At 40.0% G+C, this 25,369-nt stretch overlaps 1 protein-coding gene across 1 annotated transcript in view; it reads right to left on the reverse strand.

The window, feature by feature from the left end:
* Positions 1-25,369, reverse strand: part of LOC126273186 (murinoglobulin-2-like) — a 261,930-nt gene that overhangs the window by 23,752 nt on the left and 212,809 nt on the right. Inside the window, exon 26 of the mRNA XM_049976703.1 lies at positions 9,978-10,098. Within this exon, the coding sequence (XP_049832660.1) occupies positions 9,978-10,098 (121 nt within the window). The remainder of the gene's footprint in view (positions 1-9,977; positions 10,099-25,369) is intronic.

Below are 25,369 nucleotides of genomic sequence, written 5' to 3' on the forward strand. Positions count from 1 at the left end.
CCAGTAATAGCCCCTGCTTAGAGTTACGAGTGAAATCTGGCCAACAATCTCAAAGGTGGTGGAGGAACTCTAATCTACAATGATGGAGAGAATGGAAGAACCTAGTGGAGTATTCCATGAACAAAAAATGAAATTTTGGACTAAAAATCGTATGTTATCTGAAATTTAATTTCTACGTTTGTATTTGATACAATTTCAACTGCAGTATGGCAAATCCATTAAATGAATGCAGTACCTCACATGTTAATTCAAAAGAAAAATCCAGCACTGCCTCATGCCACGTAAGGAGGCAAAAGATTCTGGGAAGTTTCAACAATTGCAGTCAAAGATTTGAGCTAGAGTAATCCTTCAAAAAAAATAAAACTTGAAAGAAAATTCTTTTTTGGCACATTAAATGTAAATTATTTACTCCAAACTGGTAAACAAAAACAACTAGAAATTCTAACAGTTCAAGAAACTAGGTTCCCATGAGAAAATATAACAGATATTTGTGGCTACAAAATATTTAAAGGCAATCAGAATTATGAAAAGGGTACATTAGTTGGTACAGCCTTCTATATTCATAAAAGTGTAATAGGAAGTGTAACAGAACTTAAATTTGCCTCAGAAAGACTAATTATTCTATCAGTCAAACGCAAAAACAAAAAATACACACTTGCTATTTTCCATGCTCTGATAACTGAAGACAATGGGAAGAATTCAGAGGAAGGGGGGAAAATACGATAAGAATTTTGGGATATTTTAGAAACTGAGATATCCAAAATAGTGGAGACAGACGCCATATAACAGTGTTATTTGCTTTTTTAAGTACTAATTCCTGTTAGTACTTTGTGTGAGGTAAGGTTACTTAGTTGAGGTCCTCTTTATTTGCCTTTTGGGCACCACTGGGCACAATATTTGGTACATGAGGCTTACATACCTCAATTATGTCAAGATCAGTTTACTATCTTATTACTGCAAGTATACCACTGTGCTGGTTCAACTATGCCTACCTTCTATAGTTGTGCTGTGATATGAGCAAACTGATTTTGTCAGTCAGCTTCCTAGTGTGGTCATTGAACTGCTGCTCTACCATTTTCAATTCAAGTTCCTCATGGACCAGCACAGAGCTTGTCCACCAAGGTGCATTGAGTGCTAGCTTTAAATACCTATTTTGTGGGCATTGGAGGAGTTAGATATTTATTATGCATGCCAGTCCCCAGATGAAGCATGCAGAAACGATCATGGGCTGTATAATGGTCTAGTACATCCTAAGCTTCAAATGTTGATGGATGTATTTTCCTGGCTGAATTGTTTTCCACATCCTAATCTTCTTATCTTAGATGGGGGGGGGGGGGTTCCTCTGTTAGCTTCCTGTGAAGGGCGATGCCAAGTCATTTGATTTTATCTGTTCGTTTGATTTCACTTTCACTGTTGGTTATTTTTTCAATGGGTATGGGTGGTCTTCTTGTGAGTACTATGGCTTTGTTTCTATTTGTATTTATATTAATTTTGTTCTTCTTGGCCCAAGCATCCATTTTATCTGTTTGCTCCTGTAATCTTCTAATTGAAATGTCATTTCCTCTGTTATTGGTAAGTATAACTGTGTCTTCTGCAAATTGATGTAGCAGTACATGTCTTGTGGTTGGATGATAGACTGTGAATAGTGTAGGAAAGAACACTGAGCCTTGTGGTATTCCTTCCACCAGTGTCTCATAAGTGGTGGCATACAATTCTGCTTGCCTTAGGACATCAGAAATGAGATCATTATTCCAGCCAGGCTGTTTTATGTTGCATAGAACTTCATAATTGCTTGATGAACCTCCAGTCTTCTCATAACCTCAGCTGGAGGGAGTTCATCTCATCCTCCCATTTCTCTGCACTCCACCCTTTTGCTCTTTTTCTTAGCTCTCAGGAGAGCTCCTTCCTCTCACACCTGTCCTGGTGGTTCCTGAACTATTGACATCTTTTATGCTCTTTTTTTAGGTACTTCATTTGTTGCAGCACTGGTGGTAATTCAGTTTATTTGAATTTTGTTGGTCAGGGTGTTGATGGCTCTTTGATCCTCTCCACTGTGCTTGGATCTGACATTATTGTTGAGCCATGACTTTATTGTTGAGCCATCTCTCATAATGGTCTTATCAATTACCATTTTGCTAGTGTATCTTGGAGGTTTCATTGTGTTGCAGATGTCTCCTGCGACACGATTGTGACCCAATGTGAATTCATTAATGCTCCTTATATTCACTTCTGGGTCAATGTTTTTGATGATGGCAACATCCATAACTGGCAAATAGGTGGATTCTTCTGGCCCTACTATAATAGCTCACAGCATTCCTCCTGATCATAACATCTGTGCCCATGTTGATTGGTTTGCCCACAAATCAACATTGTGTGTTTAGCATTTAGACCCCCATGCAGCAGGACTTTTTATGATTGTAGAAAATCTGTATGAAATCCCGTTCATCAAAACCCAATCTCGGTCTCCCATAGGCTGCCACATCGACATTCCAACCAAGACTCTGATGGCTTCTAAGGATCATAGCACCAGTTTCACTTCTGAATGATAGACAACCTTTGATCATAAGAACAGAGCCATTCCTCCACTCTGTCAATTGATCCTGTCATTCCTGTGGCAGATCATATTCTCAAGTATAAACATATGGCATGCCCATACGTGAGCTCCTGAGGGAAATCATATATTTACTTCATGTTTTAAAATAAATTCACTGACCTCTCCTTTCATGTTTTATATTCAATTAGCATTAGAAATGTAAAATTTGAGGTTTGTTTTCTTTGGAACCTATCTTCCATTTCCTATGGTGAAAAACTACATTACTCTTCCAATAAAACAATGGAAAATCCAGGATGGAATGTAACAATATTATGAGAAGGAAAGTTGAAAAGTGTGAAAGTCTTTTTGTTATGCCTATCTGTGACTCTGCACCTCCACTATATTGTGGGTAGTAACTTTCCTTCTCATAATATTATTACTCTTGCAATGATAGCCATTAACTCTGAAATTATGTCTGGGGCTTTGTTGAATTTTCTGACCACATTTATCATGATCGCAATGAGATTTTTCACTTGGAATATCAACAGCAGTGACTCAAACCTGCCTCATGCCTTAAAGATTTCCAATGGTCCACCGTTCTGCTGGTAGGAGTGGAGAGATATTTGTTCTCTATGTCTTCTGGCAAGTATATCACTGTATCGTTCAGTTTGTATCCTGGTGCACTGTCCCATTAGTCTTGCTTGCAATGAGGTAAAAAGCAGATGGTGTCTTCTTGTGTTGCTGTTGATAGTTTTGCTCCTCAGTGGTTGAATGGTATGCTTGGATGTCCTTCTGAAGTGCCTCACAAACCTTTAAAGACGTAGGGTGCTCCTCTTTGCCATAGGTTACACATTTTGAAAGTTTGTCTCTGGGGGAGGAGGGTGGGGGTGTCTGTGGTCCTTTGCTGTATGGATGTCATCACACCTCACATACCTCGTGGGCATTGGCCAGTAGTTCAGAGTGTGTGGTGGAATATCCTCACATTCATTGGTTTCCACTGTCACTTTACGGTCAGACATCTATTTGATGTCACAGACACCCCAATTGATTTGTCTTTCTGCACAGTGGTGCAAAAGACTCCCATTGGATAAAGTTTTTGTTTGTTATTATATAGTTTCTTGTATAGGCAGCCTTCTTTGGGTTTGACATTGTGCTCTCCTAAAGATTCTTTGACTTTCTCTCCTGTTACATTCTCAGGTATACTCTTTACTACTACTTTGAGTTGTCTGTCAGAGTTTTTCTGGCGTGTAAAGCTGTTGATCTGATAATGATGAAATAATTTCAATGCTGTTTGCTTAGCTCTAAGGCTTCCAGTTTGGTATTTGACGATTTTTTGTTTGTAAATGGCTCTGATTGATCCATCCATATGTTTCTGCAATGCTGCAATGTGTGAGGTAATGGCTACTATACTGAATTGATATTCATAATACTCCAGTTTTCCTTGGTGTTGTTGTCTGTGGTTGGTTTCCTAACAAAGGACCTGCTTAAGGTTCTGCCAAACTTTTGACACCTAAGTCCATTTTTCTTGTTGACTCCTTTAGGGCTTCAAAGCTGTGTTGTTAGTTAATTTGGAATTGCTCAACATTATTTTCATCTCCAACATTTGATATCTAGCATTTCCTTATTCTTCTTGGTGGTGGGGTTTGGAATTTGCCACTATCATGATCCATTTCATTTTCCAACACCTGGCCTGATGTGTTGTACTGATAGTCTCCTTCAGTATATTGTCTGTTGTCTTCTTCCATTCAGATTTCTTCTGTTAATAATCCTATCTGGTAATGAGTTCTTCTGCTCTTCTGTCACATTCAGTCCATAATAAAGTTACTTTGGTTGGATGTTGATGGCAAATATGTCCTCAGCTTGTGCTCACATCTACTTGTGCGCTGAATTCTTGCCTTACCCTAGACAAATTTTGGCCTGCCAGCCAAAAATGTGCCCCTGGCTCATTGTTATCTCCTCTGCAATCCATCCTAAGTCCAGCTAACCCGAACTCTTTTTCCTGTATCCTGTCATACCATAAAAGACATGGCAATTTTGCATATGCATGTTGTGAGACTCTACCCTGTTCTTGTTTAAAATTACCTGTTGATATCACTTAATTGTTAATTTCCTTCATATGCTGTCTATTTATGTCTCTTCCTTGTCCCTGTGTTATGCTATTATACGAAATTGATGTTTGGCCACTGATCTACAAAGTAAGTGCGAATAAAATCAAAGAGGGCAAGTCCATAAGACTCCCTCATCTTTCCTGATATGTTGTTATTGATGACTCAGCATCTCAGCTATTCAGTGAGTTCATTTACGAAGAACTTTTTTTTTTTTTTACCATATATCAGAGAAATTTCATAGTTTGAGATCTATAAACTTTCAATATCAATTATATAGATGTTAACTATGAATATTAGTTGTGTTGCCAAGCAGATATGAGTCCTGGCAATCAAATGTGTCAGCAAATGTTCACTGCATCCCCACTATCTGCAAACTGCCTTGTTTGTCATCCTTCCAAAAGAGCCAAATGTGTGTGTGTGTGTGTGTGTGTGTGTGTGTGTGTGTGTGTGTGTGTGTGTGTGTGTGTGTGTCTGAAACTGTGAGTCCTACCAAGCACTATTTGAATAACTGATTGTTGTAATCATGAAGCCCAGGAGAGCATTGTTCACTGTACCCGGACGACACGTGTAGACTATTTTAAGGCAGAAAAATACTGTGACAAACTGTATTAGTCTAGATGATTACTTCAGGAGGTGGAAGCTAAAACCAATCCCACTGAAGACATATTTAGGTACAGTTTCCATCTCATCAAGGAATATGGAAACTACTATCTGCAGAGATTGTGTATTACAGTGCAACAACAATCTGAAGGCATGGGTTACTTACCTGCTGGCACCATCTTCAGAAAATAGCAACTAAAGTGTGAAGAGTGACAATAATTTACAAAACAAGCTAACTGGAACTTCTTGGGGAGCCAATGCAAACACTCTCAGAATAACAGCACTGACTTTAGTTCCTTCATCCCTTAAGTAAGGCCATATCATCAGCTGAGTTAGACCATGCACATTATCCACATTATCCCTGGTATGCCTCTGCCTATGCATTTTCAGTGGCTTCCAGTGCTAAGCAACATTACTATACGTCGAGCAAGAAGAGATCAAGCTCTAACTTGATTATGGATAGTAAAGATGAATCAATATATCCTCATACACAATATCATTCAGCAGAGTTCCACAACATGGCTGAAATTTTGTCAACAAGCCTGGAGAATAACCATGCTTTCAATCCTGTGGCTGCCTGGAAGTTGAAGTGGTCACTTTCACCCCATCAAGACTACTTGTGACTCAAGAATCCAACTATCAAACTCCAGCACTTCATTTTCCCTGATGCAAACTGAATCAAATCAGCTGTGGGGTAGGGAAATAGCTGGAGTGGTCACACTCCCCAAGCTGTGACTGTTGTGAGGTAGTATAGGTGGTGCCACAAGTCGTTCAGGCCAGTCTCTCATATGCTTTCACCAGATCCCTGGAAGAACTACATCAAGCTGCCCCTAAAGCAGTTGAGTGGTTGCAAAACCTGAACAACGATTTTTGATTATTTTTCCTTTAGCTTATTCAGCTGGTTGTTTATAATTTTTGTTTTTACTGTTTTCAATGTACCAGTACCTGTATTTTTCTAGACACATCAAACATTAAACAAAAATAAATAGCAAGAGCGAGACATGGTGAGGCAGGGACCCATTGCTACTTGGATCTGGTGCGGGGTCACACATTGGTGTGGTTCGTGTTGATTCACTCTGTAGGTGGGACTATACTAGACATGGCCTACACCTCAACAGGAAAGGGAAGGGTAAACTGGCTGGGCTGATAGCAGGAAATTTAAAGGGGGGAGGAACTACATCTCATGGTGGAAACTCTTTTTTAGTGTAAGATCAGTGTCCAGTGGGAAACTCAGCCATGCAAGTACTAAAGATGTCAAAAAAGTTCAAGATAGTTGCAAAAGTAAAATGAAAAATGTTAGTATATTTCATCAAAATATTGGGGGATTGAACAATAAAATTGATGAGCTTCTGCTTTGTTTAGAAGATATAGAAACTGAGAATGTAATAGATGTACTATGCCTGTCTGAGCATCACATTGTCACTGATATGCAAAAGGTTAGCATCAATGGGTACAAATTAGCTGCACATGTAAGTAGAGATAATATGATGAGAGGAGGAGTTGCCATATATGTCAAAAGCTTCCACAGTGCAAAAAATTTAGAAACTAAAAAATTTTGTGTAGAGCAACATATGGAAGCATGTGCCACTGAACTTAAACTAAAGGATGGCACTTTCATAATTGTAACAGTGTATAGGTCCCCCTCAGGGAATTTCCAGCTATTTCTGGAAAACTTGGATGCTTTGTTGTGCTATCTGTCAGACAGGGGGAAGCAAATTATCATTTGTGGGGATTTCAATGTTGATTCCCTGAAAGAGTGTAATAGGAAGAATGACCTTTTAGTATTACTCAGTTCTTTCAATTTGAGCTCCGTCATTGATTTTCCTACTCGGATAACAAAGAACAGCAGTACATTGATAGATAACTTTTTTATAGACCAAGATAAGTTTAAGGACATAAATGCTTATCCTGTTGAGAATGGTCTTTCAGATCATAGTGCACAGCTTGTTACAGTACATGACATAGCTCCATGCAGTATAATAAATCAGACTTTCAAAGCAGTGCGTTCAATTAACAATATAAATATTGCAAACTTTAGGGAAAGCCTACAGCAGCTAGACTGGGATGAAGTGTATAAGGAACCCGATGCAAACTTGAAATATAACTTATTTCACAATACATTTTTAAGGGTATTTGAAAATTGTTTTCCCAAGAAAATAGTTAAACATAATTCCAAGAAAACATATAAAAAACCTTGGCTAACTAAAGGAATAAGAATATCTTGCAACCGCAAAAGAGAACTGTATCTAACAGCAAGATGGAGTACTGACCCCGAAATTGTTCAATATTATAAAAACTATTGTGCGGTACTAAGAAAAGTTATTAAAAAGTCCAGAAGCATGTGTATCATGTCTGAGATCAGTAACTCTGATAATAAAATTAAAGCAATTTGGAATATTATTGAAAGGGAAACAGGGCAACCAAGAGCACAGGAAGACTTTAGTGCAATAAAATTGAATGACAAGTGCACTAACAAACAATCAGAAATTGAAAATATTTTGAATAATCATTTTTTAAATGTTGTGGAGAAAATAGGATCTAGATCTTCACTAGAAGAGGCAAGGCTATTAATAGAAGAGGCCATACCTGCACAGTTTGAAACAGCTGTAATTCCACCAACCTCTCCCTCTGAAATCAGTAAAATAATAAACTCACTGAAAAGTAAAAGCTCTTACGGAATTGATGGCATTTCCAGCAAAGTACTTAAAGCTTGTTCCCCACAGATAAGTAGAATTCTCAGCCACGTATGTAATAGCTCTTTGGAGCAGGGTGTTTTCCCTGATAGACTGAAATATGCCATTGTAAAACCATTGCATAAAAAGGGGGATATGTCGGATGTCAACAACTACCGCCCAATCTCTCTTCTGACAGCTCTATCAAAAATTTTTGAGAAAGTAATGTATTCAAGAGTAGCCTCCCATATTTGTAAAAATAAAGTACTAACAAAATGTCAGTTTGGTTTTCAGAAAGGCTTTTCAACAGAAAATGCTATATATGCTTTCACTGATCAAATATTAAATGCTCTGAATAACCGGACATCACCCATTGGTATTTTTTGTGATCTCTCAAAGGCCTTTGATTGTGTAAATCATGGAATTCTTTTAGATAAGCTAAATCATTATGGTTTGAGTGGGGCAGTGCACAAATGGTTTAATTCATACTTAACTGGAAGAATGCAGAAAGTTGAAATAAGTGGTTCGTGTAATGTTAAAACAGCTGATTCCTCAAACTGGGGTGCTATCAAGCACGGGGTCCCACAGGGTTCGGTCTTAGGTCCTTTACTGTTCTTGATATACATTAATGACTTACCATTCCACATTGATGAAGATGCAAAGTTAGTTCTTTTTGCTGATGATACAAGTATAGTAATAACATCCAAAAACCAAGAACTAAGTGATGTAATTGTAAATGATGTTTTTCACAAAATTATTAAGTGGTTCTCAGCAAACGGACTCTCTTTAAATTTTGATAAAACACAGTATATACAGTTCCGTACAGTAAATGGCAAAACTCCAGTAATAAATATAGAATTTGAACAGAAGTCTGTAGCTAAGGTAGAATTTTCAAAATTTTTAGGTGTGTCCATTGATGAGAGGTTAAACTGGAAGCAACACATTGATGGTCTGCTGAAACGTCTGAGTTCAGCTACGTATGCTATTAGGGTTATTGCAAATTTTGGTGATAAGAATCTCAGTAAATTAGCTTACTATGCCTACTTTCATTCACTGCTTTCGTATGGCATCATATTCTGGGGTAATTCATCGTTGAGTAGAAAAGTATTCATTGCACAAAAACGTGTAATCAGAATAATTGCTGGAGCCCACCCACGGTCATCCTGCAGACATCTATTTAAGGATCTAGGGATCCTCACAGTAACCTCACAGTATATATATTCCCTTATGAAATTTGTTGATAATAATCCAACCCAATTCAAAAGTAATAGCAGTGTGCATACCTATAACACCAGGAGAAAGGATGATCTTCACTATGCAGGGTTAAATCTGACTTTGGCACAGAAAGGGGTAAATTATGCTGCCACAAAAGTCTTTGGGCACCTACCAAACAGCATCAAAAGCCTGACAGATAGCCAACTAACATTTAAAAATAAATTAAAAGAATTTCTAGATGACAACTCCTTCTACTCATTGGCTGAATTTTTAGATATAAAGTAAGTAAAAAAAAACTTAATCATTAGTGTCATGCAATATTTTGTGTAATGTAATTTCTTGTACAGACATCTTTTATTAACCTGACACGTTCCACATCATTACGAAGTGTCGTATTCATGATCTATGGAACAAGTATTAATCTAATCTAATCTAATCTGAGTGTCATACTTTCTGTTTCCCTGGAGACCCTCTGTTCTTGCACTGCTTCAGATTTGCCACTCATATAATCAAAGAGAACCAGTGTTGTTCCTACCACAGCCAACAATGAAACTTGTCACTGTGGCTCTACAGTGATACAGTGGATGAGCAACCTGGATACTCTAATTTAAATTTGTAAGAATGTTTCAACAAGTTACAGTGCAGCATGTACCTATAATTACATGTATTTCAAACAACCACATAAATGCGCATATTATTTATTGCCACTAAAATTTCAGGGACTTTGGAAATTAGACATATTTGGGCTGGATTGCTCGAAAGGTAATATAATGAGCAATGAATTTTTCTATCAGACTTCGATACTCTGTTGACTTGTAAGTGGCTAAACATGAAAAGAAAATGTCTTACCAGTGTTTTCCACAGTGGCTGCTGACTCTGCCTGTTCATCCATAAGAATGTTTCCGCTACTAATTTCAGGCTGTGGAAGTGGCAGTCTCTCATTTCTACACCCTGCATCAGTAGAATATCTCTGCACAGAAAGACATACATCTGTAAAACACATTCACAAGGAAACTGCAGTGACTTAAAAATGCAAGAACTTTTTTTAAAAAAGTTCACTCTGGTGAAACAAAATACTGTTTCTTACTAACTATAAAATGAGACACATTTTTCAAAATTGTCTCATTCAAATACATAGCATCATCTTACATTAGCAGACTAAGCTTTGGTTGTGGAGCACAAAGTTTATACATTGTGTAATAGCTTAATATAGGAGTTATCTTACAGTTACAGAAACAGATTTGATAGTGGAGTTCACTACGAGAATTCAACCTGCAACTCTTGCTTTTTATGAATTTCTACCGCACTTTAACTGTAGTTCACCTGAATCTAAATCTTTTCAGAACTGAACTGCCATTACATATGAACAGCTATTCAAGGGTAGTACACATTTTTACAGGGAACAAATTGATCCTAACATAAATATGTTCCCATCAAATACTTAAAAATGATACTAATGTTGCTAATGCTACACAGCACTGTTGATTTTAAAGACATGGTAAATAATGGATCACGTAAACTGTTAGTCCAAAGTGCTCCAAAGATGATGAAATGTTACTGACACTCAGTTCACTTGGATTGTTGCTATTGTAGCAACAGTAAACTGTAGCAATTGATAATTGATGCATATTATAGCTGCGGTTCTATGTGTTTTTGGTTCATAATCATTTCATGCAGGCAATACAATGCTAATCTTCAATTGGTTTATGAAGCATTAATAGTTTTAAACTATTTCAACAAAACATCTTCTGTGACTTCAATAAATAAGCTCATTTGCGGCCCAGAGATTAAATGGGGAATAATGCTTTTGTAATACTGCTGGTGTCTTTTGAATTCTTGTGTTGGAACATATAGTAACTAGGAGATATTTTTATATGCTCTATCTGAATTCATAGTTAAAAGAAGTCTTACAATAATGAATTATGCACTGCCCATTAAATTGTGTTACAGTGTAAAACAATTATTTTTTTTAAATAAAAACAATTATTTAAATAAATCAACCTGCAATTATGACTTGCTTTTTTCAAATTAAACACATATGCACTGAGTTTCCACACTTTGGTGGATGGAAAGAAGCTGCCACCATTTGTAGTTCTTCAGAGGAAAACCATACTGAAAGAGAAACTGTCTTCAGGAGCTATCTTTGGACATCAAGAAAAGGAATGTATAACTAATGACCTGATCTAATCAAGTTTACAGAAGGAGAATGTTGGTGCTGGATCTTTTCAGGGATCACTATATTGAGAAAGTTAAAGATCTAGTATCAAAGAACAACATACACCTACAGTACAGTCAATGAGACGAGATATCCAACAGCTCCAGCGAGGCTGGGATGGCTGCTTCACATGTTTGCCTCAAACAATCATATAATACAACCGCACTATAGTACTCTCAACTTGAAGGTATTAATGCTGTTGTGATTAGACCTTTCATGACTCACCCCTCCCCCCCCTCCCTCTTCCCCAAGGAGACCATGCTGGCATACCAGGTGGGAGGCTAAGGAAATCCTCAATATCCATGACAAGGAAATGGTTGCTTACTGGGTGCAACAGAATCTCAAGTGAATCTACAATGAAAGGATTCAAAATGTGCTGCATGTATATGCCATGACATGGATGGCTCAAAAGAGGATGTAGTAAGGGGGCATGCCAGGAAGAAAAAATAGATAGTGTGCTTGCAAATGAACATAACAAGAGTGGTGATGATTATACTAATGGTGATAAATAAAAAATACCAACACTACAGACTGCTGGCTTAGACAGTAAGCACAGAATAGGGTCTGAACATAAACTATTTCATTTTGTTTATTTTATTTATTTTCGTATTGTGAGAATGTTTGCAATCAATAATTGGTGTAAGTTGACAATAGGTATTGTTAACTTTTTCAGCAGATCTTAAGTATCAGTAAAACAGTTCGTAATTTTGATAAAAGAAGCCTGAATTATTGGGTCAAGTACAGATGTTTACTAATTAACAGTTCACTCTTGTAGTATATAGAAAAAAAAAGGGATTACATCACCCCCCCCCCCCTCCCCCCCACCACACACACACACACACACACACACACACACACACACACACACACACACACACAGAATTGAAGCTTGTATCCAATGCTTGAACATGCTGTGAGTATCCTTTTGTCATTTTCTAAGTTATTCAAGTAACGTATGCTGCATCCTGTGAATGAAATTGTGTATAGAGTTGAAGCTTACATCACTGCTGGTTTGTTGAAGAAGAGTCATGAATTTTTTTATGAGGAATTTCTGAATCCAAGTGTTCCCACAAAAACACAGTTTTCTGAAGTTGATAAAAAAATTGTGGTTCAAAGGCAATGTGTCCAATTCTGAGCATAATCATAAGTTTTCAGTTTGACTTCTGGAAGCAGATGCAAAAATTTTGCTAGAATACCACTGCTAGCCCGTAAAAAGGTGTCACACAGCTTTGGCTACAGACAGATATTAAATGTCCATCTTGTATCTCTGTAGTTACATGATTACAGATGTAACATTGCTGTGTTTAATGCATTCAGGCATGACTTCCAGTTGATAAAGAAAAAAGTACAGTGGACAGTGAACTTGACCCAACACTACATTTTATGATTGATGAAGTCTTGTTCCACCTCTGTGGCCATGTGAACAGCCAGACAAGCTGCTACTGGACTATCAAAAATCCTCACATGGTGCATCAAATTTCTTTCCACAGCAACAAAAATTTAAGTTTAGTGCACAGATTCTAGCAGTTAAATTGTCAGTCCCACCATGTGTTTTGAAACCACTGTCAATAAAGACATTTATCCTCAAGTGTCTGAAAATTTCTACTCTAAGATAAAGGAACATGAAAGTCTGTAGTACTTTTCCAGAAAGATGGAGCTACTTGCCACATGTCTCATCAATTGCTGTCTCATACTCAAGAAGCCTTCGCAGAAGAATATGCAATAAGTAAAGGTTTGTGAGTGCTTCAGTTGCTGGAGTTGTCTGGATGTGACATTTATCTATGGGGGTATTTAAGAAAAAGTTTATGAAAATCGTCCTAAAATGGTAGTCAACTAAAAGAAAATGTTATAACTTTTAATCACCAATAATTGCGTGGATATTCAAACACACTCACTTAGAAACAATAGCTGGTTACATGATAACAACTCAGTATCTCTTATTCAACTGCTGTGCCATGACATGCGGCCAGTGCCGTTCGTAGGTAGGTGGTGCTCCCGTGCACAGCCGAGTTGCAGAGCGCCTGTATCGCCGTTTGCGCATACTGTCGTGGCGGCACTGTTAAATGTCATGGCACTGTCACAACACTTTTCCCCCTTTTAAAAAAAAAACACTCACTGCCTTGGGGACATGGACAGTGCGGAGACATCCATGGCCTCTTGTGAGGCCCCAAGAAGATCCCGCAGAGAGACACAAGAGTATGGTCGAAAATGTCCAGGATGGAAGCTCATGCGTGGAATGTGCCTCCTGGACGAGATGATGGGTGAAAACTCTGGCGCAGCATCCATAGGTGTCGTGGACCTGGGGGTGTGCTCCAGCGAGATGGGTCCCGGAGAAGGCAGCGTTGTGACTGGGGCCGGTTCCGTCGTGCTCGGAAGCGGTAGCGGCGTCGGCTGCATCAACATGTACGGTAGATCGGCAGCAGCGACAGCACTGGCTTCTCAGGCTGGTGGAGGCAAAGGAAGAGGCAGTGGCACTGGCGTGGCCACCACTCGTGGGTGCATATGGTCGTAATGGCAAACAACCATGCCGTCGTCCGTACGTATTTCACAAAGCCAGCGGCCGCGAAGAGCCTTGACCACCCCTGGAATCCATTTAGGGCGAGATCCATACCCTCGTGCCCAAATGTCGGCGCCCACCGAGCATTTTCCCACACTAGGGGACACAGCACAAGGCCTGACAGGGTGAAGCAGGTGCAGTAGAGTGCGTGGTTGGCAGCCATGCAAGAGTTCAGCAGGGCTGCAATCACCCAGAGACGTGAAGCAATAAGAACTCAGAAATTGCAGCAGAGTGTCATCTGTGGAAAAATCACTAAGGAAATTTTTTATCTGGCTTTTGAAAGTGCGGACAAGACGCTCACCCTCCCCATTCGATTGCGGATGGAAGGGCGGTGTTGTAACATGTTGAATCCCCTGTCCAGTAGACAAATCACGGAAGGCCTGCGAAGAGAACTGTGGGCCATTGTCCATGACGATCGTGGATGGAAGACCTTCTCGCGCAAAGATTTTGGACAAAGCCAGCGTCGTCGCCGCAGCGGTGGGCGACAGACATCGAACAACAAACGGAAACTTCGAGAAGGCGTCAATCAACAGTAGCCAATAAGTACCGAGGAAGGGGCCGGCAAAGTCAGCGTGCACCCGTTCCCATTGCTACGCTGGATCAGGCCACGGAGAGGGCATTGTACGAGGTGCAGCCAGTTGTTGAGCACACTGACACTGACCACACACAACAACTATGTGGATGATGTCCGAATCAATACCAGCCCAATAAATGTGCCTGCAGGCCAGGGAATTACTCCGAGAAATACCCCAATGGCCTTCATGCAACAGTTTGAGAACATCTTTGCGAAGAGAGGCTGGCACCACAACCCGTGGAGATGCGCCATCCATAGCCAGAAGAACAACACCATCACGAACAGACAGACGAAGGCGCAAGGCAAGGTAATTGCGAAGGGGATCCGATGCCCGGCCCTTGGTCCTGTCCGGCCAACCCCATTGAACAAAACCGATCACCTGACGCAGGGCCGGGTCCCACGCAGTAGCCGACGAGACCTACGAACCTGTAAGTGGAAAACCCTTGACCACACAACGTTTTTCCTCGTCAATGTGGAAACAGAGCAGTTCATCACGATCGAAAACCGGTGCGGGGTCCATCGGCAATTGCGACAATGCGTGCTGGGCCGTGGGGCGATAGTGAATCTCATAGTGAAAACGAGACAAGTATAAGGCCCAACGTTTCAGGCGGTGAGCTCCCTTATCCGGAAGCAACGCCGATGGGCTGAACAGAGAGACCAGCGGCTTGTGGTCGGCGATGAGGTGAAACTTAGAACCATACAAAAAAACGCTGAACTTTTTTAGAGCATAAATGATAGCAAGCACCTCCTTTTCAATTTGAGAGTAACGCCGTTGCGCATCGTTGAGGGTCTTGGAAGCATAGGCGATGGGTCGTACCGACCCATCCTCATACCGATGGGCGAGAACAGCCCATAGGCCATACTGTGAAGCGTCAGTGGCCAGAACCAAGTGCTGACCCAGACGGAATGTGGCAAGACAAGTCGCTGACAGCAAATGAGCCTTCAGGCAGACAAAAGCCTGCTCACACTCGTCGGACCAACAGAAAGAGACGGTTTTGCGTAACAGCTGATGCAGAGGATGAGCTACCGCCGCCTCAGATGGAATGAATCTGTGATAGTAAGCAATCTTGCCTAGAAATGCCTGAAGTTCTTTGACTGTAGACAGCCAGGGTAGAGCATTAATGGCCACAAACGTGCTGACGTAGAGGGCGTATACCCTCACAGGACAAGTGGAAACCAAGATACACAATGGGGGGTTGGAAGAACTGGGACTTGTCCAGATTGCATCTCAACCCAGCCGAATGCAAAACCCGAAACAGTGAACGCAAATTGCGAAGGTGTCCCTCAGTGGAAGCCCCTGTGACAACAATGTCATCCAGGTAGTTTATGCAGCCAGGAACGGAAGCCGTGAGCTGTTCCAAAAACCGCTGAAAAATGGCTGGCGAGCTATCGGTGCCAAATTGTAACCGCTGGTACTGATACAACCCACACGGAGAGTTGATGATGAGAAATTCCTTGGAAGAAGCATCCAATGGCAACTGTTGGTATGCCTCCAATAAGTCAAGTTTGGAAAAGAACTGGCCCCCAGCGAGCTTGGTAAATAACTCCTCAGGACGGGGAAGAGGATAAATGTCAATGAGGCTCTGAGTGTTGACAGTGGCTTTAAAATCACCACACAATTGCAGACTCCCGTTTGGTTTAGAAACCACCACGATTGGCGATGCCCATTCGCTGAAGATAACAGGAAGGAGAATCCCTGAAGCTATTAACCTGTCTATCTCAGCATTGACAGGTGCACGCAACACCACCGGAAAAGAGCATGCCCGGAAAAACTTAGGGCGAGCTGTAGGTTTAAGAGTAATGTGGGCTTCAAAATCCTTGGCACGACCCAGACCAGCAGAGAACATGGACGAAAATTCAGAACACAATCCATCCAGCTCTTGATATGGAATATCCGCAGATATGAGGTGCACATCAGCATCTATGGAGAACCCGAACAACGGGAAAGCATAATAACCAAACAGGTTTTCAGTGCCCGCATGATCCACCACATAAAACGTGAGGGGCCTAACAACAGACTTGTAGGCAGTGGAAGCATCAAACTGGCCAATGATAGGAATTTTCTGTTCATTATAAGTTCTCAGAATTCGCGTAACTGGAGACAAGGGAGGGAAGCCCAACTCCAAATACGTGTGAGAATTAATGAGAGTTACTGCAGAGCCAATGTCCACTTGCAAGCGAATGTCTTTATCCAGAACATGAACAGTAACAAACAACTTCTTTGTTTGAGAAAGCACAAAGTTAACATCCATGTCCAATGCCTCGTCCTCGTCAACAGGAACTTTAGGGGACTGACACACAGAAGCAATGTGGCCTTTTTTCCTACATGAGTTACACGTGGCCCAACGTTTTGGACACATGGCCCTGTCATGCTGTACAAAACAACGTGGACAAGAAGGAAGTGCGGAACGAACCTGCTTCTGTGGTTGCTGTTTTCACTGCGAGCGTTGCAGCCCAACGCGACGTTGTTTACGCGAGTGAACTGCCACTACATCTTCGTTCTCCTGTGAAACAGGCAAATTATCCGTGTCAAAAGTTGACTGTACAGCACCTACATCACACCACGCGTCTATTTGCACACCAGCAGCGTGAGACACTTCAAAGGATTGAGCGATGCTTAGAACTTCTGACAACGATGGGTTTGGCAGTTGTAAGCACGTTGCCGAACTTCTTTATCAGGAGCAAGCTGTAGAATAGCATCCCTATCCACTGAATCAGCCTAAGACTCATGATGAGTGTCCGTGACAAACTGACATTTCCTACTCAGACCGTGTAGTTCTGCCATCCAAGCCGATTAAGATTGATGGGGCTGTTTACGACACCGGTAGAATGCCACGCGGGCGGCAATGACATGGGTCTTTTTTCGGTAATAGTTAGACAATAAGACACATTTCTTGGAAGGACAGAGAGGCAGATTCCCACAGAGGGGCTAATTGAGATAGCAGCTGATAGATCCGTGGGGAAATCCAAGATAGAAATAACGACATACACATAGAAGCATCAACAACGCAAATGCTTCTCATAATCCTCCCAGTCTTCAGCAGCCTCGTCGTAAGGAGGGAATGGAGGTGGAGAAGAGGAAGACAGATGATGAGTAAGCCACATCGACAACACCTGAATAGCAGCCTTCAGCTGTGTTTGTTGTTCAATGAGCACTTGCATAAGCTGTTCCATGTTTGCCCCGCCACGAACACACATATCCACAACACAGCGAAAACATCCGACCTCGTCGCCAAAAAGTGTTATAACCTTTAATCACCAATAATTTTGTGGATACTCGAACACACTCACTTACAAACAATAGTTGGTTACATGATAACAACTCAGTATCTCTTATTCGACTGCCGTGCTGTGACATGCAGCCGGCGCCATTCATAGCTAGGTGGTGCTCCTGCGCTCAGCCGAGTTGCGGTGCGCCACTATCGCCATTTGCGCGTACTGTCGTGGCAGCACTGTTAGATGTCGTGGCACTGTCACAACAGAAAACATATTCTAAGTTACCCACATGAAGCATGCCATATTCTGTGAATGAAATGATGTATACAGTTGAAGTTTGCATCAATACTGGTTTGTTTAAGAAGATTTATTAGCTTTTTATGAGCAATTTTTTAATTCAAGTGCCCCACACGAAGAGTTCAGTAGAAAAAAGTCAATGTTACAGTTCTGTATGAGTGTTTTTAAATGTGAGTCACAAACACAAAAATGCATGGAGGTGCAGGACAACCATTTTTTATGCATATTGAAATTTTTTTAAATTCTTGCAATTTTTAAAGGTATTTTGTGATGTCAAATAAAATGAAGTTTTTCTGTGAAAAACTGGGACCACTTCTACATTGAATGTGATGTATTGTTGCACATTCAGAAATTATTCTATAGAGCAGAAGAATTTCTGTAGCACACTAAGTCCGGGTGAAGTAATTTCTTCTTCTAGCACTATATTTGTAAATCTTATTGTTGTTTTTCAATTGTGATAGATTGTTGACAACAAATTTCATATGGGAATTCCGTGAAAGTGTTGTCAGTTGCCAACTGTTTAAGAAGCTACCCACAAGAAGTTTGAGCATGTACATCACACATTATTCTCATTATACATTCTGATCAACAGTTACTTTCTTTCCTAATGGTATGTTGCCCCAGAATACTTTGCCTTAAGATAGTAGTAAATGAAAACAAGAAAAGTAAGACAACTTTTTGACTTTTCCTCTGCAAAGTCTGCCATTAGATGTAATGCAAAAATTGCAGAGATTAGACTTTTAAGATCGTCTAAAACATGTGACTTACAGTTCATGTTCTTATCAATATAAATACCTATTTTCAGTTTCTCTCATGAATTATTTCTAGTGGAAGGTCAGCAATTATGCAGTATAGAATTTTATATATTGTCTTTTATCTAATTTCAGTCATAGTCCATTTCCAAAGAGCCAGTTATTGATCTTGAAGAAAATTTTATTTACATTTTCAAGAACTGATGTTTCTCCACTGGGCCTGATTATGATATTTGTACTTGTGTCATCACAAAAACGTCTGTTTCTGCTTGTTCAATACATCATGGCAAATCATTTGCACACACGCTGAGGTGCTTAAGACAGCCCATCTTAAATATATCCAGTGGTAAACCCGTAGTGATTATTCCCCACTCTGAGGGTGCTGTTTCATCGTGTACACTCTCTGGATCTCTTAATGCAATACTATACATCCTTTTGGTCAGAAAATTCTATTTCCCAGCATGTTGACATTTAAATTTTGTGTAGCCTATTGCCTCAAACTGAAAAATATTAGAAGGATGGTTTGAAAAGTTCTCGAAATGGAATAGAAAAAAAATTTATTACATCACTGAAACTTTTTTATTTTTCAATGTAGTCTCCTTGTAGATTAATGCACCTTGTCCAACAATGTTCCAGTGCCTTTATCCCATCTCAAAAATGAGTTTCGTCTAGGCCTTCAAAATAGTTGTCAACTCTAGCTATTGATTTTTTGTTTGAAGTGAATCTTCATCCAGCAAGAAAAATTTTCCGTTTTGGGAACAGATGGTAGCCATATCAGACGAATAAGGTGGGTGTGACAACAATTCATACCTTAGTTCATGTAATTTTGCCATGGCGATGGCACATGTGCGGGAGTGCAGTGTCTTGTCGCGGCACCCATCTTGCAATAATTTTTTCATTTCTAATTCTTCAGTTAAAATGCAATATACCCTTTCCGATGGTCTCTGGCAAGCATGAGAAATTTCATGCACTATCAATTGGCAGTCCTCTATGACCATTTTGTGCAGTTTTGCATTTCTGGAGTAGTGGCATACATTGGCCAACCACTGCACAGATCATCATCTAAGCTCTCCCAACGAAATTTAAATTCATTTGTCCACTTGGCAAAAGTTGAATATGAAGGAGAAGAGTTCTCTAGTGTATTCTGGAAATTGGCATGAATGTCCTTTGCTTTCATGCCTTTTTTTATGAAGTACTTAATCACTGCTTGAATCTCGATTTTTTTCCATCTTTGCAAATCACTATGTGGGAGCAACAACAGAGCCACGTCACTGCCACAGCTCTCTTCCAAGAGAATATGTTTATAGGCAACAGCCCAATGAATATCACATGGACAACTCATTCTGCTAGCACTGGTCTCTTGTTGTAATTCCAATAACTTTTCAAACCACCATCATATGTTCTTGTGTTTTTCTCAAGAGCACATGCCCATAAATATATAAACACAGCTGCACTGTCTCAGCACTGTGACCCAGCTGGCCTTCAAATGTGATGCCTGTAACAATAGCACTTGTCAAAAAACACTTAATTGAATACAGCTTGTGAGAAGTCATAAGCATTATAGAAACACTGTTTACGTTCATGTCCATATCCTGAGAAACATTTAGCAAACAACACATGGAGTCGCACATGGAGACGATGTGGCCTGTCTTCTGGCAAGCATCACAAGTAGCCCAGTGCTTAGGGCATGCTGAAAATTCATGCTTGAAAATTCAGAAAGGATAAGAGGGAAACAGAGAACACTGGCCTTTTGGCACCCACATCTGCTTGGACCAGCCTTGGTCTGCTCAGTGCTTGACCCGCTAGTTTACCACTGCCACTGCCACTTCCTTGTGCAAGCCCAGTGGACACATTTTGTGCCATTAGAGCCACATCACACCACACTTCAATTTGGTCATCCACTGTCCAAGAAACTTCAAAAGATTGTGCTATTTGCAGAACTTCTGCCAATAGGGGTTTTCATAAAGTAAAACCTACTGATGCACTTCCTTGTCTGGAGCTTATCAGACTGTCATGTCACGCACCACAGAGTCTGCATAAAAGTCATTATGGACATCAGTGGCGAACTGATACTTTTGTCGAAGACCAAAAAGTTCAGCTGCCCAGGCCCTGTATGACTCATTTGGTTTCTTGCAGCATTGGTAGAATCAGCCTGTGCTCCTATGAAATGCAACCATTTGCGATGGTAGACATGCGTTCATTTGCAATCATAGTTGGAGAATACACTACACATGTGATCAAAAGTAAGAGCTGCTCTCTTGTAAAGGAGCTAGCTGACACAGTAATTGATACATTTTAGGTAGAATCCATGCGAGGAAGAAGGCTTTCTACAATTTTGAGTCTGTCACAAAAAATGCTGTATGAGTAATTTTTTTATAAGCTTCCTGATCTTTCGCTGTTATCATCATATGGGGGGAAATTGGGTAGATTGACCAGTGGAATGGTACCCTGTCTGTTAATGGAAGCCAACAAAGTGGTCACTGCCAAAGAAACTTCAGAAACTGGTGAATGAGGGCCAGTGGCATGGCGTCTATTACGAATAACTTGACGAGACTGCACTTAAAAGACTGCACATGCCAAAACTGTTCCAAACTTGTCACCAATCATGTAGTAACCAAGTAACAAGCAAAACTGATCCAAGTAAAAAAAATATGGCTTTATTGATAAACTGCTGAACTATTAACAGAAATAAGCCTCACACAAATCCATACATTACAAGACACAGAACAACTGGTGTAAGTGGTACAACTTAATGAACACAGAGGTTGTCATTCAGTGCTGCTCCACGTATATATATGCAAGAGTTGCTGGCAATGGAGACCACACTATGTGCTCACCCCCCGCAGGCAGCCTCCAGCGGCCACTAATGTATTTGATGGCCAATTCAAACACACATCTACAGTGACACCACAATCAAAACACACACATGCACTTGTAGCAAGATACAGCAGAAATAATGTCAGAATTATGTCTAGCAGTCATTAAGATAGATTAATTGGGCTGTAATATTAATGGGAATATCATATTCAACAAAACTATGTATGGTGCATGAGGTGAAACAAAAGTGAGAAAGAAAGGAAAGACAAACAAATGGACAGAGAATGAGAGAGAGAAAAATGTAAAATATAGAGACAGCAACAAAGGATAAGCACCTCAAAGTTACATGGTACAGGGGAGCCACATGTAGCTTAGCTTATGAACCTGAGTCATTTTGTATAAGACACACACACACACACACACACACACACACCTGAAATTATTATAATTCCAGTGATCAAGTGTCAAATTATTGCAAAACAGTACGAAAGTTTGAAGCACTCCTAAAAGGCAGTGGACCTCATTCAGTATTGGTTACCGAAGTCCATATCAAAAGGGCATGGCTAATGGGTGATGGAGATTAAATATTCATTGCAGTGGACAAGACACACAGCACCATCAGAATTTGAAACTGAAAGTTAGATTCTTTGCCACATTTCAGTATCGAGGGTGGCCATAAATGTATGACTGGTTCCTACTATCGAACACAAGACCCACCCATTACATAATAGAAAACTTTAGTGAAAACCTCACAAAGGAGTTAGTGCAAGCTGTGATCACAATTGCAGCTGAGTTGTGGTTTGAGATGCTGATTACAAAAATGTATGAACAAAGTGTCATTGCCAATTACACTGTAAGCTATGAAAATTTGATTTCCAATTACCCTGTTAGCTACAAAGATATGATATCCACTAACAGTGGACCATACCTAACATGATATCGTGAGTTTAGTAACTGTAGTCTTGTAAACAGTGTTCCTCTAGCTAATTTAGTTATTTGTAGTGTATGCTATGGTTGACAAACACTGTGAAATATAAAATGTCACCTTTCAAAGTGTGCAGTGAAATGCATAGGGGAACTAGACAGACATTACACAAAAGAGCAACGAAATCAGTGTAAGTGACCCCTGTCTGCATTGCATCAACCTCGGCAGTTAATCCATCTGATTGTGACTTTACCGAATTCATAGTGTGTAACATTACTCTCACTGTGAACGTAATCATTTGATAAGGAATTCTGCATTAATAGTCAGTGTGATAGGTGAAACAGTAGCAACCAGTGGTAATAATGTACATCATGAAAATACAATAGACTATATTGAAGAATATGAATACGCAGAAGACTTGTCTGATTGTGAGAAACTTATGGATGATACAGAACCTGATAGTGGTGGAGAGTTGTTACAAAGTGATGGAGGTCCGTTGTCTGCTTATCTGCCAAGTTCTCCAAAGGGAAACAAGTGGAAGGATATATCATTTGAAAAGGCACAGGAGGTAACTGAATTCCAGGATTCTGTGAAAACTGAAAGATTAAGATTCTGTACAGTCCAGAAACAAAATCGTATGGTGCAAAACATAGATTTTCTACAATATTTACGTCTTGTGGTAGAGAAAGGGGAGGAAGCCTAGCAGTCAAAACTTCACACGTTTGATGACTATGTAACTGAATCATTCTGGTTGGTGAGAACTGGTCTAGGTGCTAATGTTGATGACAGGGAGGTTTGTGCTTGGGTTTGTAAATGGCCCAAGAAATAGGAGTGACTCAATTTAGTGGATCTATCCTTGGATGGGTTGCAATGTTTACATAGAGACACCATCTTGACTCATGAGCAACAACAAATGTGTAATCACTGAAGCCTGGAATACATGATTATATTAATGAAAGATGTGATTAGGGAGTAATGTCTTTAATTAACACCATAGAATGTATACATATTTGTAATACCAATCCAAGTGGTATACAAAAAGGGCTTCATTCATTACAAACTCTGCATTTCAAAGGAGACAAGTCAGTAAAAGCTCAGTACGAAATTAACATGCAACAACTCATTCTTACACCATCCAACCCCTTATGTTGGCAATTGGATACATGTTTCCAATTATGCTGGTAATTTAACAGGAAGCTAGAGAGGTCAGTTAGGAGTGTGAGTAGTGTAACATTTGTTGAAACTGCATAATCTGATTCAAGTTGCCTCCCAGTCCTGCATAACCATGAAACGAATCCTGACACAATTCATTCAATATGTCTGCTTCCCATACTCAGTGAAGGAGTCTCTTCTTCTGGTTGATTTGCTTGGGACATTTTGTGACAGGATAAATATCGATGTTATTCAACTGCAAAACATGGTGTATACAGTCAACACCATCCCTTACGGACGCACACCTTACATTCAGATATTTGAAGTACCATTCTTCTGAGAGTTCAAGGTGGTGTTGAAGTGGACTGAATATCACAGTATTCTATCAGTTCACACCATCATCAAGGGGTTCAATTTTGTTTATGATGTGTACTGTACACAACCATTTTTGTTCTGCAGTCTTCACAGACTTTGTTCAGTATTCCTGGACTGTAGTTTGATATGATAACTTTAGACCAGAGAGATTTCAAATACTGCCAAAACTTATTTTTGATCTTCAAATTAGGTGTGACTCAGAAGACTGCTTCATGCAGACATTGAAGAACTGCTGTACTCCGATAAGCACCTCTGTTTCTGGCACTTTATATTCTGTGGTTATGTTCATCCTCATAATCTTTTGCTAAGAGCTACAAAACCCCATTTTTTGAACTTGGTGACTGAACATTAGAATGACTGACAAGTGCAGTGTAATTATCTATAACAAATATTGTTCACATATTTTTAATGTGCATGTAAAACTCTTTACATGCAAACCAAAATTTTGTTTCTATATCAATAGCTACTTGCACTATCTCCCTCATCAGGTCACTAGTACAAATGCTCCTAATTAAACTGTCATATTACAGGAGACATTAAAACTAACCATAAACTGGGAATATCACAGTTTTGCAAGTGGAAGAGGCATCAAGATATCCTATGGAACAATACTACATGCTTTCTCTGGATACTAGTTAGAAAGGATGGTTCTGAAACTCACTTGAATATACTGGATCTAATGGCAGCAAATAAGCCTGACCTCTCTGATGATGTCCACACTGAATTGATATCAGTGACCAGGAGGCAGTTGTAGTAACAAAATAAAAAGGGTGACAAAAGCAAGAAGAAAAATTTACATGTTTAGTAAAGCATGATAAAGGGACAAGAACATGTAGAAGTACTTTGGGTCAAGCTTTCAACAGTAGTTGACAAAGGATTGGATAGATTTGTACCTAACAGAGCAGTTCATGATGGGAGAGTCCCTGTAAGGTATATATTCTCTGTAAAGGAACCTCCAAAGAAACAACAATTACTGCACAATATGCTTAAAACAAAGTATAGCATTGGAGACAGAGATATGCTAAATGAAAAATACTTGGCTGGCAAAACAGTAGTGGATGACTCATTCAGTGATTACTATAACAGAATCTTACCAAAAGATCCCCCCCCCCCTCCCCCCCCCCCCACCACACACACAACAAAGAAACTTTATTCATATGTCAACACTGTCAGTAGCACTACAGTTAGTGTCCTTACATCTACAGATGCTGTAGGAACTCAAACTTAGGGCATCAAAGCAAAACTAGAAATACTAAACTGTGTTTTCAAATGTTTCTTTGCAAAGGAGAATCCAGGAGTACTGCACCAGTTTTATTTTTGCATGACTGAAAAGATGTGTTGGTGGCATTGAGAAACAACTG

Source organism: Schistocerca gregaria, chromosome 5 (genome assembly GCF_023897955.1).
Source record: "Schistocerca gregaria isolate iqSchGreg1 chromosome 5, iqSchGreg1.2, whole genome shotgun sequence".
NCBI classification, from domain to species: domain Eukaryota; kingdom Metazoa; phylum Arthropoda; class Insecta; order Orthoptera; family Acrididae; genus Schistocerca; species Schistocerca gregaria.